Source organism: Microtus oregoni, unplaced genomic scaffold, assembly GCF_018167655.1.
Source record: "Microtus oregoni isolate MIOR12 unplaced genomic scaffold, Mior012 000058F_ref0000040, whole genome shotgun sequence".
In the NCBI taxonomy this organism is placed as follows: domain Eukaryota; kingdom Metazoa; phylum Chordata; class Mammalia; order Rodentia; family Cricetidae; genus Microtus; species Microtus oregoni.
Window position 1 is genome coordinate 127,250 of NW_024543834.1, and position 15,081 is coordinate 142,330.

The following is a 15,081-nucleotide window of genomic DNA, read 5'->3' on the forward strand; positions in this document are numbered from 1 at the left end:
CCAGCCCAGTAGGTTTATAATTTTGATTGTGGTAATAATTTTGGACAGATACACATACATACATTTATAATAATTTTCATATACATATCCAAATATATATCTCTAGATATCCAAATTACATATATTACATATGTAATTAATGTATGCATGTGATGGCAAATAGGAATCCAATGAAAAATTAATATGTATTCAGGAGACATTTTTTACAGAGTTCTGATAGGTTCCTGAAATGCATTTCAAGTGAGCACCCAACATAAGCTCCTAACTCTTGTGTTCTTCCTTAATGGCATTCTGGGTCCTGCAGCTCATTAGAGTCAGCACTGCCTGGACCCTCACTTATCTGGAGCCCACTGTGGCTCCTACCTCCACGTCCTGGTTGTGTGCTTTGAAGCACAAACATTTTAAATTTGATAATGAAACCCATTATTTTGTACAAATAACATAAGGTAATAAATTTTTAAAAAGTTGGATGCAATCCAACTTTCTATTACTAATTAGTGCTTTATCCATCTGTTCTGCCTCCACCCTTGCCCCATGCAATCATTTCCCCACAAGCAGCCAATGGAGTAGTGTGTGTGTATGTGTGTGTGTGTATGTGTGTGTGTGTGTGTGTGTGGTACATACATGTGTGCCCAGGGATGTGTGTGTGTGTCTGAAGATCAGAGTAGATGTCGCTTTCCATTGCTCTCTGCCATTTCTGTCATTCTTGTTTTGTTTTGTTTTTTTAATTTATTTTTTGCTTTTGAGACAGGGGTTCTCTGTGTAGCTTGGAGCCAGCCTTGGAACTCACGCTCTGTAGACCAGGCTGGCCTCAAACTCACAAAGATCTGCCTGCCATGCCCAGCTTCATGCATGGGTATTAGGGACCCCCATGCTTGTGCAGTGAGCATTTTACCTTCTGAGCCATCTCTTCCCAGCCTAGTCTCTGCTTTTAAAGTGAATGGCCAGTTGTGTTAGCTGGTTCCAGGAAAAACACACTCTAGAAGATTCTAAGGCCTTGTGTAACCAGTGCCTGCCGGTGTCTTCAGCACCAACCTTCTCTTCCTTTGGAGGCAGGACTCTAAACCAGCTAAGGCTATCTTCAATCCACAGAACTCCTGCCTCAGGGCCTTTGCTCCTGCTGTCCCTCTGTAGGAGTTCCCCCCCCCCCCCACTGAGGTTCATCTGCTCATTCCTTCTCTTCACCCAGACTCAACCTGAAAATGTCCTTTCCCAGCCCTGGCTATTATTGTGACGCCCACCTCTCTTTGTTTCTCTCAATAGGACTTAAATGAGGGCTGAACACGCAGTTCAGTGGTCGAGGGCTGGCCCAGCAGGCACGAAACCTTGGGTTGCATTACCAGCATTGAATACACTGTGCAAGGAGGCACATGACTGCAATTTCACACTTGAGGGGAAGATACAGGAAGATCAGAAGTTCAAGGTTGTCTCTAGCTACCTCTGAGTTAGAGGCCAGCCTGGAAGATACATGAGGCCCTGACAAACAAACACACAAAACTTAAAAATCACACCTACGAATATGTCTTAGTTAGGATTTCTATTGCTGTGAAGAGACACCATGACCACAGCAACTCTTATAAGAAAAAACATTTATTGGGGTGGCTCGCGGTTTCAGAGATTTAGTCTGCTATCATCATGGCAGGACATAGCTGCCTACAGGCAGACATGGTGCTGGAGAAGGAGCTGAGGGTTCTACATCCTGATCTGCAGGCAACAGGAAGTGAACTGTGGGCCACACTGGACATAGATTGAATACTGGAGACCTCAAAGCCTACCCCCACAGCGACACTCCACACCTATTCCAACAAAGCCACACCTCCTAATTGTGCCACTCCCTACGACCTTGTTGGGGTCAGTTAGGGTTCAAACTACCACAAACGACTTTCCTTGTCTGCAATTCAGTCTCCTCTCATTCTGTCTTCTGAGGGGGACTTGATCGGGCGAGGGGGAGGGAAATGGGAAGCGGTTGTGGGGACCAGGCAGAAATCCTTAATAAATAAATAAATAAATTTAAAAAAAAAAAAGAAAAAAAAAAAGAAAAGCGAAGTGACGCCAGGCAATTAGTTTCTATTATTAACATTTAGAGAGTATACTGAGAGACCCTGTATCAAAAAACAAAATTTGTGGAGATTCTACTCTGTGCATCTGCCTTGTTTTAAAGCTGGAGGGACAATGATAAAACATAGTCCCCTTCTCAGATGCCTAGTGACAGGGGTAAGATGAAAAAGCAGGTGCTCTATGGATAAACGTGAACTGTTTAATTTTTTTTAATATTTATTTATTTAGGTTTTTCAAGACAGGGTTTCACTGTAGTTTTAGAGTCTGGCCTGGAACTAGCTCTTGTAGACCAGGCTGGCCTCAAACTCACGGAGATCCACCTGCCTCTGCCTCCTGAGTGCTGGGATTAAAGGCGTGTGCCACCACCGCCCTGCGTGAACTTTTTTCTGAGGGAAGTTTCTAGAACAGAGTGAGATTGAGATGTAAAATAGGATCAGTGAAATGAGTGCTCTCCTCTTGTCTGACTCAATGTTTGGCCAAAGCAATCACTTCCCAAGTCAGTGAGACGGGAGATTTGGAGGGAGAAGACGGAGGAGACCTCTGTGCACCTAGCTCTTAGTGGTGTGCTCCGGGCTGTTTCTTCTCAACAACCTCAGAGATTCTCTGTCTAAGATTCTCCGTCCAATGCTCTGTGAAAGCATTGTGGGCAAGACCAGCGGTTCTGCCCAGAGAGACATCTAGAAAGAATTGAAAAGAACCCTGACCCTTAGGTTTCTGCTAAGGATGAACAAGACACCTCCCAAGTAGCCAAGAGGAAGAAAGTCCTTGGGGCCCAGGGTTTGGTGTACTGGTGTGAAGGTGTCTGAGGATGAGGAAGTTTACAATGGGTACTAAGATCACCAACAGCTAGCATGCCCTGCAGGAGACACAAAGGGCACGGTGGAGGGGGGGGGACAGCTCGGAGTGGCAAGGGTGTGGCTGACACGCCACCTTGAGAAGGGCTGGTGTACTGCAGATACTTCAGGGTGGGGCCACTGGGTGTGCAACTTCTCAACTCTCTACCTAGGACAGTGGGTGAATGGGTGCTGCGGCTGGGAGCCAAAGTTCCACGGCCATTTCACAGCCGAGTTCCACAGAAATGTCACCAGCCTTGAACTATCATAGGGCTGATGTTTTTACTATGAGACAAGGTCAAGAGCATTCTAAGCTGAAGGGTACTACAAACACAGCCAGGGTTTAGGGGTGCTTAGGGGCCACAGGTTGCTAACCTGTGTCAGAGGGGAGCTGGCAGAGAAACTGAGGAAAAGGCTAGAAAAGACTTCAATGTAGGAACTTCAGTTTTGTTTCAGAGACAATAGGAAAACACTAGGGAATTTCTGCCCCATAGGAAGGGGGGGGGGATCTATGAATGGGCTCGTATCCTGGTATTTGTTTGTTTTGTTTTTGAGACAGAATCTCACTACGTAACTCATTCTGGCTTCCAACTGGCTCTGTAGCCCAGGCTAGCTTCAAATTCCTAAGCTTCTACTTAGGCCTCCCCATTGTTGGGAGTACAGGCATGCACCACCACACCCTGCTACGGAGACAGTGATTTGATGTAGGGAAATAAATTACGGCAAACACCCTTTAGAGCCGGGCGGTGGTGGCGCACGCCTTTAATCCCAGCACTCGGGAGGCAGAGGCAGGCGGATCTCTGTGAGTTCGAGACCAGCCTGGTCTACAAGAGCTAGTTCCAGGACAGGCTCCAAAGCTACAGAGAAACCCTGTCTCGAAAAAACAAAAAAAACAAAAAAAAAAAAAAAAAAAAAAACACCCTTTAAAAGCTTTAGCAAAAGCTATTTGCATATGGAGTGCTAATTAGACCTTTTTTTTTTTTTGGTTTGTTTTGCTTTTTCATGAAAACAAACCCCACCCTCTGCCGGCACTAGTTTGTATTATTCTAAGTGCTTGAAAACAACAAATGGCACTTTCTTAATTACTGTAAGACAAATAATATTTATTAGCACAAGTTGCCTTTGCTTGCATAATACAGTGTATTGGGGTTTTAATCCTACATGTATTTAATTCCAGGAGCCGTGACTCAGAGCTGGGAGGGCCACTGCCCTGCTGTTGGCAGGGAAGATAGAATTATATTCAAAGTGGGCTGGTAGATACTGAAAGCCTAGCCTCTGAAAATAGATGAGAGTGTATGTACATAAATACACTTACTTTATGTTTGCTGACTTAATGGACGGACAGCACACAGCATGCAGAGCGTCCCAAGCCGCCTCCTACTCCATAAGGAATCCAGTATAGTTAATTGATTCTCATAGACATTTTCATTGATTTTTTTTTTTTTGCCAAGTGCTTGCATCCATATCCAGTCTGCTGTTTAATCATGACTGGACAAAATAAGACACTCTATTTGTTTGATGTAGACAATCCATGAAGCCGTAACCCCAGTCACGATTAGCAGTTGCCCATTTCTCTGGTGTCAATGCTCCTACCGAGCAATTTCAGGCTGCCAGAATCTGGAATTAGGGAGAGATGGGTCATACCAGCGGCACATAGGATTTCTATCAGACATGAAAGAAAGAAGCCAAACCCATAGCATTCCTGAATGTGTGGCATAAGCTCACCTGTATAGTGGGATATGATTTGTATTTTAGTAAATAAAGCTTGCCTGAAGGTCAGAGGGCAAAGCAGCCACAGTAGTCAGCCATACTGGCCAGGGAGTGATGGTGCACACTTTTAATCTTGGGACTTGGGAGAAAGAGGCAGATGGATCTCTGTGAGTTCAACGCTACCCTGAGCTACACAAGACTGATCCAGAAACAGATCCAGATGGTGGTGGCTCACACCTTTAATCTCAGTGTTTGGAAGTCGTGCACCTTTAATCCCAGCACTAGGGAGGTGGGGACAGGAGCGGTATAACTAGGCAGAGAGAGGAATATAAAGGGAAGACACAGGAACTCACTGGAGTGTGGAGTCTGAGCATTCGGGGAGACAGGATCTAGTCCTTTAGGTCCGAAGATTTAGTAGAGGTAAAAGATCTCTCTAGTGGTTGGCCACTTTGCTTTTCTGATCTTCAGGTTGAACCCCAACATCTGCCTCTGGGTTTTTATTATTCATGCTACACCCCGGCTATCCTATAGTCTCCATCTTAAAGCTCCTTTATCTAGACTCTTCTTGCATTTCAGCACTGAGAGCTGAGAGACCTCATTAAGATGACAAAATAAATGGTCCTCGTGTGTCGTTCTGTAAAATTAGCTCAGAATAAATCTGCTTGTCATCCAGTCTCTAAAATCAGTTCTAAAGGCGGACCCAGAATGCATCATTTTCAAATGTATCGACCTAAATTGGGCACAGTGGCATATGAGTTTGAGGCCAGCCAGGTCTACAAGAAAATTCCAGGTTAGCCAGGAACAAACACAAATCCTAAGGCCCAAGGATGAGACTCTCAGCAGTAATGTATCTTAAGGTATTTTCTCTCTGTGTTGAAACAAACACAAAACATGGATAACAGAACTGGAGCAGGGAAGTGCTTTAGATAGGAGCTTGTCTAGAGCATAGCTCGTGGAAGAACACCTTTTAAGGGGATAAGCAGAGAGATGGTATAGTACGATTAATAAAAACCCAGAGACAGATATTGGGGTTCAACCTGAAGGTCAGAAAAACAAAACGGTCGGTCACTGGCTCTTATCTCTACCTCAGTCCAAAATGGTGATCTTGCCTCTAGGAATCTCAGGATGAGTCTGTGTCTGAGAGCTGTCTTCTCCCATTTTATATTCCTCTTTAGTGCTGGGATTAAAGGCATGCACCACTACTACCTGGTTTCTATGGCAAACTAATGTGGCTGTTGGGATTAAAGGTGTGTGTCACCACTGCCCGGTCTGTAAGGCTGATCAGTGGGGCTGTTTTACTCTCTGATCTTCAGGCAAGCTTTATTTATTAAAATACAAATGAAATATCACTACAAATTGGTTCAATAGTTAAGAGCAGGTTCAACTCCCAGCATAGATGCATACAGCCATCTGTAATTTCAGGTTCAGGACATCTGATGCTCTCTCTGCTCTCTGAGTGCATGGAATGCATGTGGTACACAGACGTACACAATAGTAGAACACCCAGACATATAAATATAAAAAATATGTGTTGTGTATTTTAAAGCTGAGGCAGCTAAAAATCCTTGTGGCTCTTCCAGAGGAATGGGGTTCAGTCCCAACACCCACTTGATAGCTTACAACAATCCATTTCCAGGAAATATGATACCCTCTCTGGTCTTTGAGTGCACCAGGCACACACATGGTGCACATACATACGAACATGCAGACAAAACATTCATGCACATAAACACATCTTTTTTTAATAAAGCTTGTACAAGCATCTTTTATTATTTTATAAAAGGACTAACTGAAGCTCAAGGAAGCTAATCTATTCAGCACAATGTTGACACCAAGATCTAGATTTTCATTCATTTTATAATTAATTGTGCATTGCCAAACCCTGGCCACTGCATGACCTCTGACCTCACTGCACGGAAAGTGCGGCCAGTGACAGATATGAGCAGCTGTCTTTCATCTTGGGGGCAGCAGGGTCCCTTTCACATTTTTTGTCGGCGGGGAGAAGTACTTTAAAATGTGGAGCAGAAACTCCCAGCAATGCTTCCATGTTCGTATCACCAGGTACTTTACGGTGCTTCGATTTTATTACGCCACTTACCACACAGTTCCGCTAGGGTACAGATCTGTTCATTCCAAGAGCAATCATTTACAAGTTAACAGCAAGTGAACTGGAAAGGTCTGTGTTAAACCAGCCAACTCTCCCGGAGAATTCAGAGCTAAGAACATATTTTTCCCCCTTGGTCAGAGAGTGAAGGATCTCGGGTTCTTGTGATCTGCCAGAGACATAACATTCCTTTGGATAATGGGTTGTTAGCCAATCTTAGTGGGCTCCTGCATGCGGGCTTTCCTCCCATTCTCCTTCCTTTTGGTTTCTTGAGATGACTTAATTTAAAGGATGAGGGTTTACGTTAGCTCACAGAATCTGAGGGATCAGTCCTCCATCACTTCCTGCCGCTTTGGGGCCTGTGGTGATGAGGTAAAACATCATGATGGAAGAATATGGAGGAGGAAAGCTGCTCACTTCATGACAGAGGGGAATCAGAGAGAGGGTGGAAGCTATACTCCCAGCATCCTTTTCGAGAACAGGACTGCAGCGAGCTAGAAACACATCCTCCAACAAGGCCCCACCTGCTCACGGTTTCCCCTCCCGGAAAGGTTGCTGGTGGTGTTGCCGAGGCCTGCATGCCTTTATCCAGAACTTTTTAACTCTTCCAAGTCTCAAAGCAATCTAGTTATTTCTGAGAGAGCGTCTCACTGTGCAGCACAGGCTGGCCACAAGCTCACAGAGATCTACCAGTCTCTGTCTCCAGAGTGCTGGGGTTAAAGGTATGGCAACCACACCTGGCAAGGATCTAGGATGAAGTTGATTTGAAACAAATCGGTATGAACTTAAGCACAGTTCTGGTCCTCCAACATCAATGACGACAACACCCCCCACCCCTACTATTTGGATGTGGTTTGTTCCCTAATGGTTCACAGGGTATAGCCTTGATGTAGGGGTGGGACTGAGGAGGGGCCACATAGGAGATCATTAGGGCACTGTAGAAATTATTAAGGTGGTTTTCTTGGGACCCCCCCCATTAGTTCTCATTAAAGAGAGTTAGCTATAAATGGACTCTCTGGTGCACAATCTGTGATCAGCCTTACAGGTAGCATGATGTTGATGTTACGCTACCACCTACCACGAGGCCACATTGATGGGGCTGCTTGATCCTAGACTCAGGCCTCTGTCCTAGTTTGGTTTCTGTTGCTGTCACAAAACTCTGAACCCGAGGAAGGAAAGAGTTTGTCTGGGTTACAGACTATAGACCATCAACAAGGAAAGCCCAGGCAGGAACCTGGAGGCCCTCTGTATACTGTGAATACCATTGGTTAATAAAGGAACTGCTTTTGGGCCTATAGCAGAGCTATATGGGAACAGAGCTAGGTGGGGAAAACTGAGCTGAATGCTGGGAGAAAGGAGGCAGAGTCAAAGAGAAGCCACGTAGCCCGCTGGAGATAGACGCCGGAACTTTAGCCGGTAAACCACAGCCACATGGCGATACACAGATGAATAGAAATGAGTTAAATTAATATGTAAGAGCTAGCCAATAAGAAGCTAGAGCTAATAGGCCAAGCAGCGATTTAATTAATACAGTTTCTGTGTGATGATTTTGGGGCTAAGCGGCCAGGAACTAACTAGCGGCCTCTTCCTACAGTAGAAACTGAAGCCGAGGCCATGGAGGAATGCTGCTTCGTGGCTTGCCCTCTTTGGCTTATGCAGCCCCTTTCTTACACAGTCCAGGCCTTCCTGCCAAGGGCTGGTATTGCCTACAGGGTGCTGGGTCCTCCCACATCCATTAGCAATCAAGAAAATGCCCTACAAACATGCTCACAGTCCAATCTGATGGAGGCTGTTCCTTAGTTGAGATTCCCTCTTTCCAGGTTTGTGTCAAGTTGATAAATCTAAGAGCTGAATAGCTCCTTCCCTTCTTCACCTCTCTTGCTGTTTCTGTTGTCTTCCCGTGGTGGAGATGAGCCCTGGCCCTGCACACCCCAGACAAGCACTAGTACTAGACCTCTGGGCTGCATCCTAGCCAACCTCCTCTCCTTATAAATCTCCCAGCCTCAGGCATATCATAGCAACAAAAACAGGCTAATACACCAAGGTTAAAAAAGTAGGACTACAGTCTTTTATATAAATTATATGGGCCCAAATACATATGGGTTCAGATTTCTAAGATTTTAAAAAGTAACATAGTTTACACAGTATAGATTTTGAACCAACCCTTACAGGGTCTAGGACAATACTCTATAATCAATGCATTTATATTTTACGGTAAAGCATAGATGTCTGCATGGAATAGGGAAAATGAGATTATATATCACCTCAATTCAGTTTCAGGACAATTTGATCATTAAGGATTATTGCTATTATTACTTGTCTTTTTGAGACAATGCTTCTCTGTGTAGCCTTGGCTGTCCTGAAACTCACTCCAAAGACCAGGCTGGCCTTGAACTCACAGAGATTTGCCTGCCTCTGCCTCCCGAGTGCTGGGATTAAAGGCATTGTGCCACCATTGCCAAGCAAGAATTATTTTCTAAAGTATATATTTTCAGGGATTTTTATATATTTAGTGGTGTCCAGGCCTCTAATAGCAAGGTCAGTATTCCCTTCTCTTGATGCACTAAAATATGTAAATGAGGGCCAGGGAAGTAGCCATGGTAGAGTGCTTGCCCAGTAGGTTCAAGGCTTTGGATTCAATCTTCAGTACTACTCATAAGGGAGTGTATAGTGTCGTCTTGATGTGTGTGTGTGTGTGTACAGACATGCTGGTTAGTTCGACTGGTAGTGTATTAAGTATCAAGGAAAACACTATTTTCTCTTAACTTCTCAAGGCATCACAGAGACCAGTCCTCCAAAAATAAAACCTTGAAAAGTTACAGGGACTAATTTTCAACTTCAGAGAAGAACAAAAGGACTTACAGGTGGGGAATGAGGTAGAGGGAACAGAAAACGCCTTAGGTAGGAGAGGGTGTATTATAATAAAATACCCTTGAGTTAGACAAGCTTCGATTGGGAGTCCTGAGACGCGCAGAGGATGGAAATACACAAAGATAGGAAGCGGTCAAGAGATGCAGTTTCTGGATTGCAATTTATTGCCTAGCCCAGTAATAAAAGCTACTCACTGGCACAGCTATTTTTGAACGCTGAACTTCATTCACACGCACTGCTAGTGAATACCAGAAGCCATACATAATGTCTGACCCCAGCCGCCACTTCATACAGCAAATCTGCGCATGGGAGCTTTAACATGATTGACTGGTCTACTGTCCTGCGGCGGCAGGAGACCACTTTTGTCTCCCACGTTGGGTTTCCAACGTCTCACACAGTCCCTCCTTTTCAGACACACAAAAGGTCTCTTGTAAAAGTTTCTCTAGGCTGTATTGTTGGCGGCAGCAGTAACCCTGCCACATGCCTGGTGGAGTTACAGGGTGTGATTTTCGACTGCTGTATTCAGAACCTCTGGATTTTTGAATACAGCTGAGAATTTCCTTATGAGCTGTAAACGAAAATGTGTACTAATTCAGATGTTTTATTGGCCCAGTCTGGTCTGCGGCCGGCCAGCTGCTGTCGGCAGCACTTTCTCATAGAACCATCAGGTACAATAGCCCCCCTCTTCTCTTACACGACCTCAAGTCCCCTCTTCCCTCACTTCAATAGAAATATCATTGCAGCGCGTTCTGTGATCTTCGTAGGGTGAAGCCTGGCCTAGCACCCGAAACCTGTTTACAAGTAACTGGGATTACCCCTAATTGTACAAGTTTAAGGAACACGATGTTCACTAAGGGCTGGAAGTACTCTTCCAAGTCAAAGGACATAGGTCTGAGTGCCCATTCGGCCTTATGCCTTATGGTTTCTGGCTAACTCTATAAAACCCATCTTTACCAGGCTCCTTAAAGCTGTGAGGAGGTGCACAGACACTACACGGTCCCTGTGACTGCATCCCAAACTGTCCCCGCGGCTAGTCCCGCTATGGTGCAGGAGGGCTGCCCCGACGGACCTCACCGTCCTGTAGGGGGCGAGCTACCCACATTGTCGTCTCACTTGGCCTTTCCTTGAGGTTCTGGCGGGGGATTCGGTGTGTGGGGGGGGTTCTTCGCCCAGGGGTGGGTGGGATTGGGGAGCGAAGGGTGGGTTTCGTTCCGGCCCGAAGGCCGGAGCCCCTGGTCTCAGTCCACACCCACCAGGGAGTGTGCACCAGGGTTCCGGACTGGCGTGGCGAGGTCCGGGCACTGCAGCCCGGGAGTGGGGCACGCCCTCGAACCCCTGCACACCCGGGCGACAGACACAATGCGGCGGCCTGCAGCGACTGGCGGGCCCCGAGCGCGCACCTCCCTCCTTCCTGCGGCCTCAGCTTCCCGGCGGCGCGGTGGCGGCGAGAGCGCCGATTGGTGGCCGGGCCTGCGCCCCGCCCCTACCCGCGCCCCGCCGGCCACCGCCCCCTGGCCGGGACCCGCCCCTCTCCGCGGGAGGCGTCGCGGCCCGCGGCTGGGTGGCGGGCAGTTCCCGCCAGCTGTGCGCGCCCGCGTCTGGGCTCGCTCGGAGAGGACGCGGCGTCGGCTGCGGCGGCGGATCCCGGAGCACAGCGGGCAGAGCTGCGGGCTGCGCGCGCCCCTGCTCCCGCTGCGCGTCCCGCGGTGGCTCCCGCGCCCTGCGGCGGCTCCAGCGCCCCGCGCTCCCCTTTGTCCGCCGCCCGGAGCGGCGGCGGGGTCGGAGCCTGCACCCTGGGCGACTGAGGCGGCCGTGGTCCGCTCCCGCGCGCCGCGGCGATGCCGGACCAGATCTCCGTGTCGGAATTCGTGGCCGAGACCCATGAGGACTACAAGGCGCCCACGGCCTCCAGCTTCACCACGCGCACGGCCCAGTGCCGGAACACCGTGGCGGCCATCGAGGAGGTGAGCGGCAGCCTCGGCGGCGCGGGGCGGGCGGCTCGGGCCGCAGGGATCGCGCTGCGCCCTGGGAACCCACAGTGGTCTGCGCTTGCTGCCTGATGCACAGTGCCCGCCGCCCGCGCCCACACCGAGAAAAGTTTCTGGTCCCCCAGAGCCGGTAGCGGCCGGGCCAGCAGTGCCCGACACAGAAGCCCTTTGTTCCCAGAGAGGTGGCTCTGGAGAGAGGCTGTTGGGCCACCTTGGGCCTTTTTGGGGGAACCCTCCCGTCTGCTCTCGTTTCCCTCGCAGGGTTTCAGGTCTTTTGCTCTACACCTCGGCAAGGTCAACTTCGACCGCAGAGTCCGCGGCGGCGTCTGCGAGCCGGGTACCCCTGCGCGCGCTGCTGCCACGGGTGTTGGGTCCTCTCTTGTGGACCTCTCCAACTTGTTCCAGAAGTGGCCCGGCGGGGGCAGCTGTGCTCCCTGAGCCAGCAGCGGAGCAGGTCCAGGGGACCCCGAAGCTGCTCAGGCAGGGGTGCCATCCCAGCCCGGGAGGCCTGGCAGCTCCCACTGCGTGCTGCAGAGCAGAGCCGCCGGGAAGGTGGACAGCCGCCGCATAGAGGTCCGAAAGGCCCTGGTGGCCGCTCCTGTGCTACCTGTGTGGTGCCTATTGGCACCATGGTCATCTCTCTTGTCCTTAACCTGGAAAAGGCCTGATTTTAGTAAGGGCTGTCAAGGTGCAGAGTCATTGTATCGAACTGCTAAGCAGCGAGCTCTCCAGATCCCGGGGAAGAGGAATCTTGTGAGAGTCAAGCAGCTCGGATTGAAAATTAGAAGGCTTGGAAGGGTCTGTGTGAGTCCCTGGGCCAGGACTGGCTGTGTGACTTGGGACAGCCACACTTCTATCATTTTCTTCATCTTCCAAACCGAATTCAGAGTCTCATCCTTTCGGCTTCCTAGGTTTTGTGCGCTCAGCGGGGCTCACAATAGGTAACTGGCGTACAAGACACATGTGTGGCAGTAGCGAACCGATGACTACATTTCTTCTGGCCAGAATTTTAAGATTGGGGTAATACCCATGCCAGCGATGGGGGCGGGGAAAGGGTTGGTCTTCCGAGAGCTTTAAATTAAGCAATGTCATTAAATCCTTTCCCGGTGTCTGAACGCTGCTTCTGCTATTAAGAATCGCTTGAAAAAAAAATAATCTAGACTGTTCAGCGTAAAATATTTTTCTTTGGAGAGATACACAGTCACGACTAGACTCAATGGAAAATACTAGATTAAGCATCCTGGTGCAGCCTCCTCTTTCTCTCCTCTCCCATCTTCCAAAAGATCCTCTTGTAAATCTTCTGTAGTGAGTTCAGTCATGTACAGATTGCTTTCTTCTGCCTCTGCCAGCACGGCTTAAACACGGCCTTTTAGCTGAGGCATGGGGAGTCATGTCTCCATCCCCCCCACCCCGTAAATGCCATTCTTTAGGAAAATGCGTCATTCATTCTTATGGAAGGGATTGCATTTTAAAAGCTTGAAAGAGAGCTTGTGTTTATAAAGTTGGGGTGCTTTCCTCCCTGCAGCGTGTCAGCTAAATATTAACACTGGCATATGTTGGGGAGCCAGGCAAAAGGAGTTGCGATTAAGTTGGCATATCCTGCCTCTGATTAATTTTGGTTTGCAGTGGATGAATCCAAAGCTGCTTTTGCACGCAATGCAGGAGATTACCCAAGAGCTCAGTTACTGAGTAGATTGGAGAGAGACTGGATTTGGTCATTTTGTTAAATTGTAGGCTTGCTTCCTGTGTCTCCCAAGCAGAGAATGGGTCCAGGTTGCGAATAGGGAAGAATTAAGACCATTTCAGGCTTATCTCCTTTTTAAGCAAACCCAGTACCCACTCTAGGGTAATATAGTGTGTATGAACTTGGAGTTGGAGGTAAAGCTGAAAGGGCTCAGCCTGGATTGCTTCAAATAATGCTCTTCCCACTCCTCGATTAGCTAATGTTCACTTCCATTACACACAATTGTTCTGTGTCTAATGTAGTAACACACGATACTCACAATACTTGGATTTCAAGCAGATACCTTTTTTATGCTGGGATCAGGCATGAGCGTGGCTTTTGTGATGCACATGAAGTTACACATTTCACAGAAATAAGATTGAAAAAATTTATCAGCCTGTTGGTTTCCCATGGAGGCTGTGTCTGGTCATAGTTGGTTTCTGATGGAAACAGGCTTTCTGGGCTGGCACACCCGGACCAGCAGTTAGCTAGTGCCTGGCCTTGCTTCATATGGCATTCCTGCTGTGCTGACTCTCTAGCCCTGGTTGGTAGATGAGGAACTTGAGGCTAGGAGAGGATGACTTTGAACTTGGCTCCCCCGTGCTGCTTTCACCAACTACATGGCTTCTTATCTTATGCTTAATGGTGTGTTCTCTAAGTGGTCCCTTTGCCAGACTAGCCACCTTCAGGTCAGGTTCCGTCACTTTTCTGTTGTGTGAATTGGGAGGAACACCCTTCCCCCAGACCCTTTTCTTTTCCCATTTTCCAGCCTGAATCATCATGTCTGTGAACTTCTGAAGACTGGTGAAGTTATGTGGTACAGCATCCCACAGACAACTGACTTACTACTTGCTAACTGGTTCACCAGATTTCACTGCAGTTAATGTTTGACCTGGCGGGAGAATGGGGCAAGGAGGAAAGGAAATGGATGAATGGCTGAAGGCCTAAAAGTAACTGGAAAATGTTGTCTGCCTCTGTCTCTCTCTCTTGTGTATGGCTGCAGGTGCACTGGATGGTTTGTGTGCTGATTGAGGCCAGAGGTTGACGCTGGATGTATTCCTCAGTCAATTCTCCCTCATCTTTCCCTGCTCCGCCTCTGGGAGTGGGGCGCGGTGGGGTATCACTACTGTCCTGATCTTTTACCTGGATCCTGGGGATCGACTCAGGTTCTCAGGTTCAGAAGCTTGTGTGGCAAGTACTGTACCCCGTAATCTGTCTTCCCAGCCCCCATTTATTCTCTCGATCTAACAAGTGTATTTGTTGTCTTCGTAGCCAGGAGAGTGTGGCTGGTTTTAAACTTTCCCCTTGGTGATGATTTTCTCCGGGTTTCGCATTATTTTGCACAGTTTTAGCAGACTTTGCGGAGTGAGGAGTCGCGACTGGCATAAGCTTTGTGCTTTTGGAGATGAGGGAGGAAACAAGTAGCTGTGGCATCAATCTGAAAGCTGAGCTGCCCCTTTCCAGCTCTTTGTGTTTCTTAGTTTCTTTAAGCCCCTGGTTACTTGAGAATACTCCCGAAACAGAGAAAAAATGTGTCCATTTTTGGGATGTCCGTGTGGACAGCGAGGCGTGCCTTCATTGCTCCATCCATTCTGCCTTGATGCAGTTTTAAAAATAAATTTGATATTGACTCTTAAGTACTAAAATTTAATCTATTTCCTTCCAGGCCTTGATTCTCACTCTGTTGTCTTTGGTTACCTTGGAAACCTCTTTGCTGTTCTCACTGAAAAGGGAGAATGAACATCTGGACTGTGTAGACTCCCAGGGGGCCTGCTCTTCATGGGCCAGGCTCCG

At 48.0% G+C, this 15,081-nt stretch overlaps 1 protein-coding gene across 4 annotated transcripts in view; it reads left to right on the forward strand.

Moving 5' to 3' along the window:
* The first annotated feature begins 11,125 nt into the window (after positions 1 to 11,125).
* The window catches only part of LOC121438893 (arf-GAP with SH3 domain, ANK repeat and PH domain-containing protein 2), a 151,862-nt gene continuing 147,906 nt past the window's right edge, over positions 11,126 to 15,081 (forward strand). For all 4 annotated transcript variants that reach the window (XM_041639378.1, XM_041639381.1, XM_041639379.1 and 1 more), the window contains exon 1: positions 11,126 to 11,540. In XM_041639378.1, coding sequence (XP_041495312.1) covers positions 11,415 to 11,540 — 126 coding nt within the window. In that variant the 5' untranslated portion in view covers positions 11,126 to 11,414. The remainder of the gene's footprint in view (positions 11,541 to 15,081) is intronic.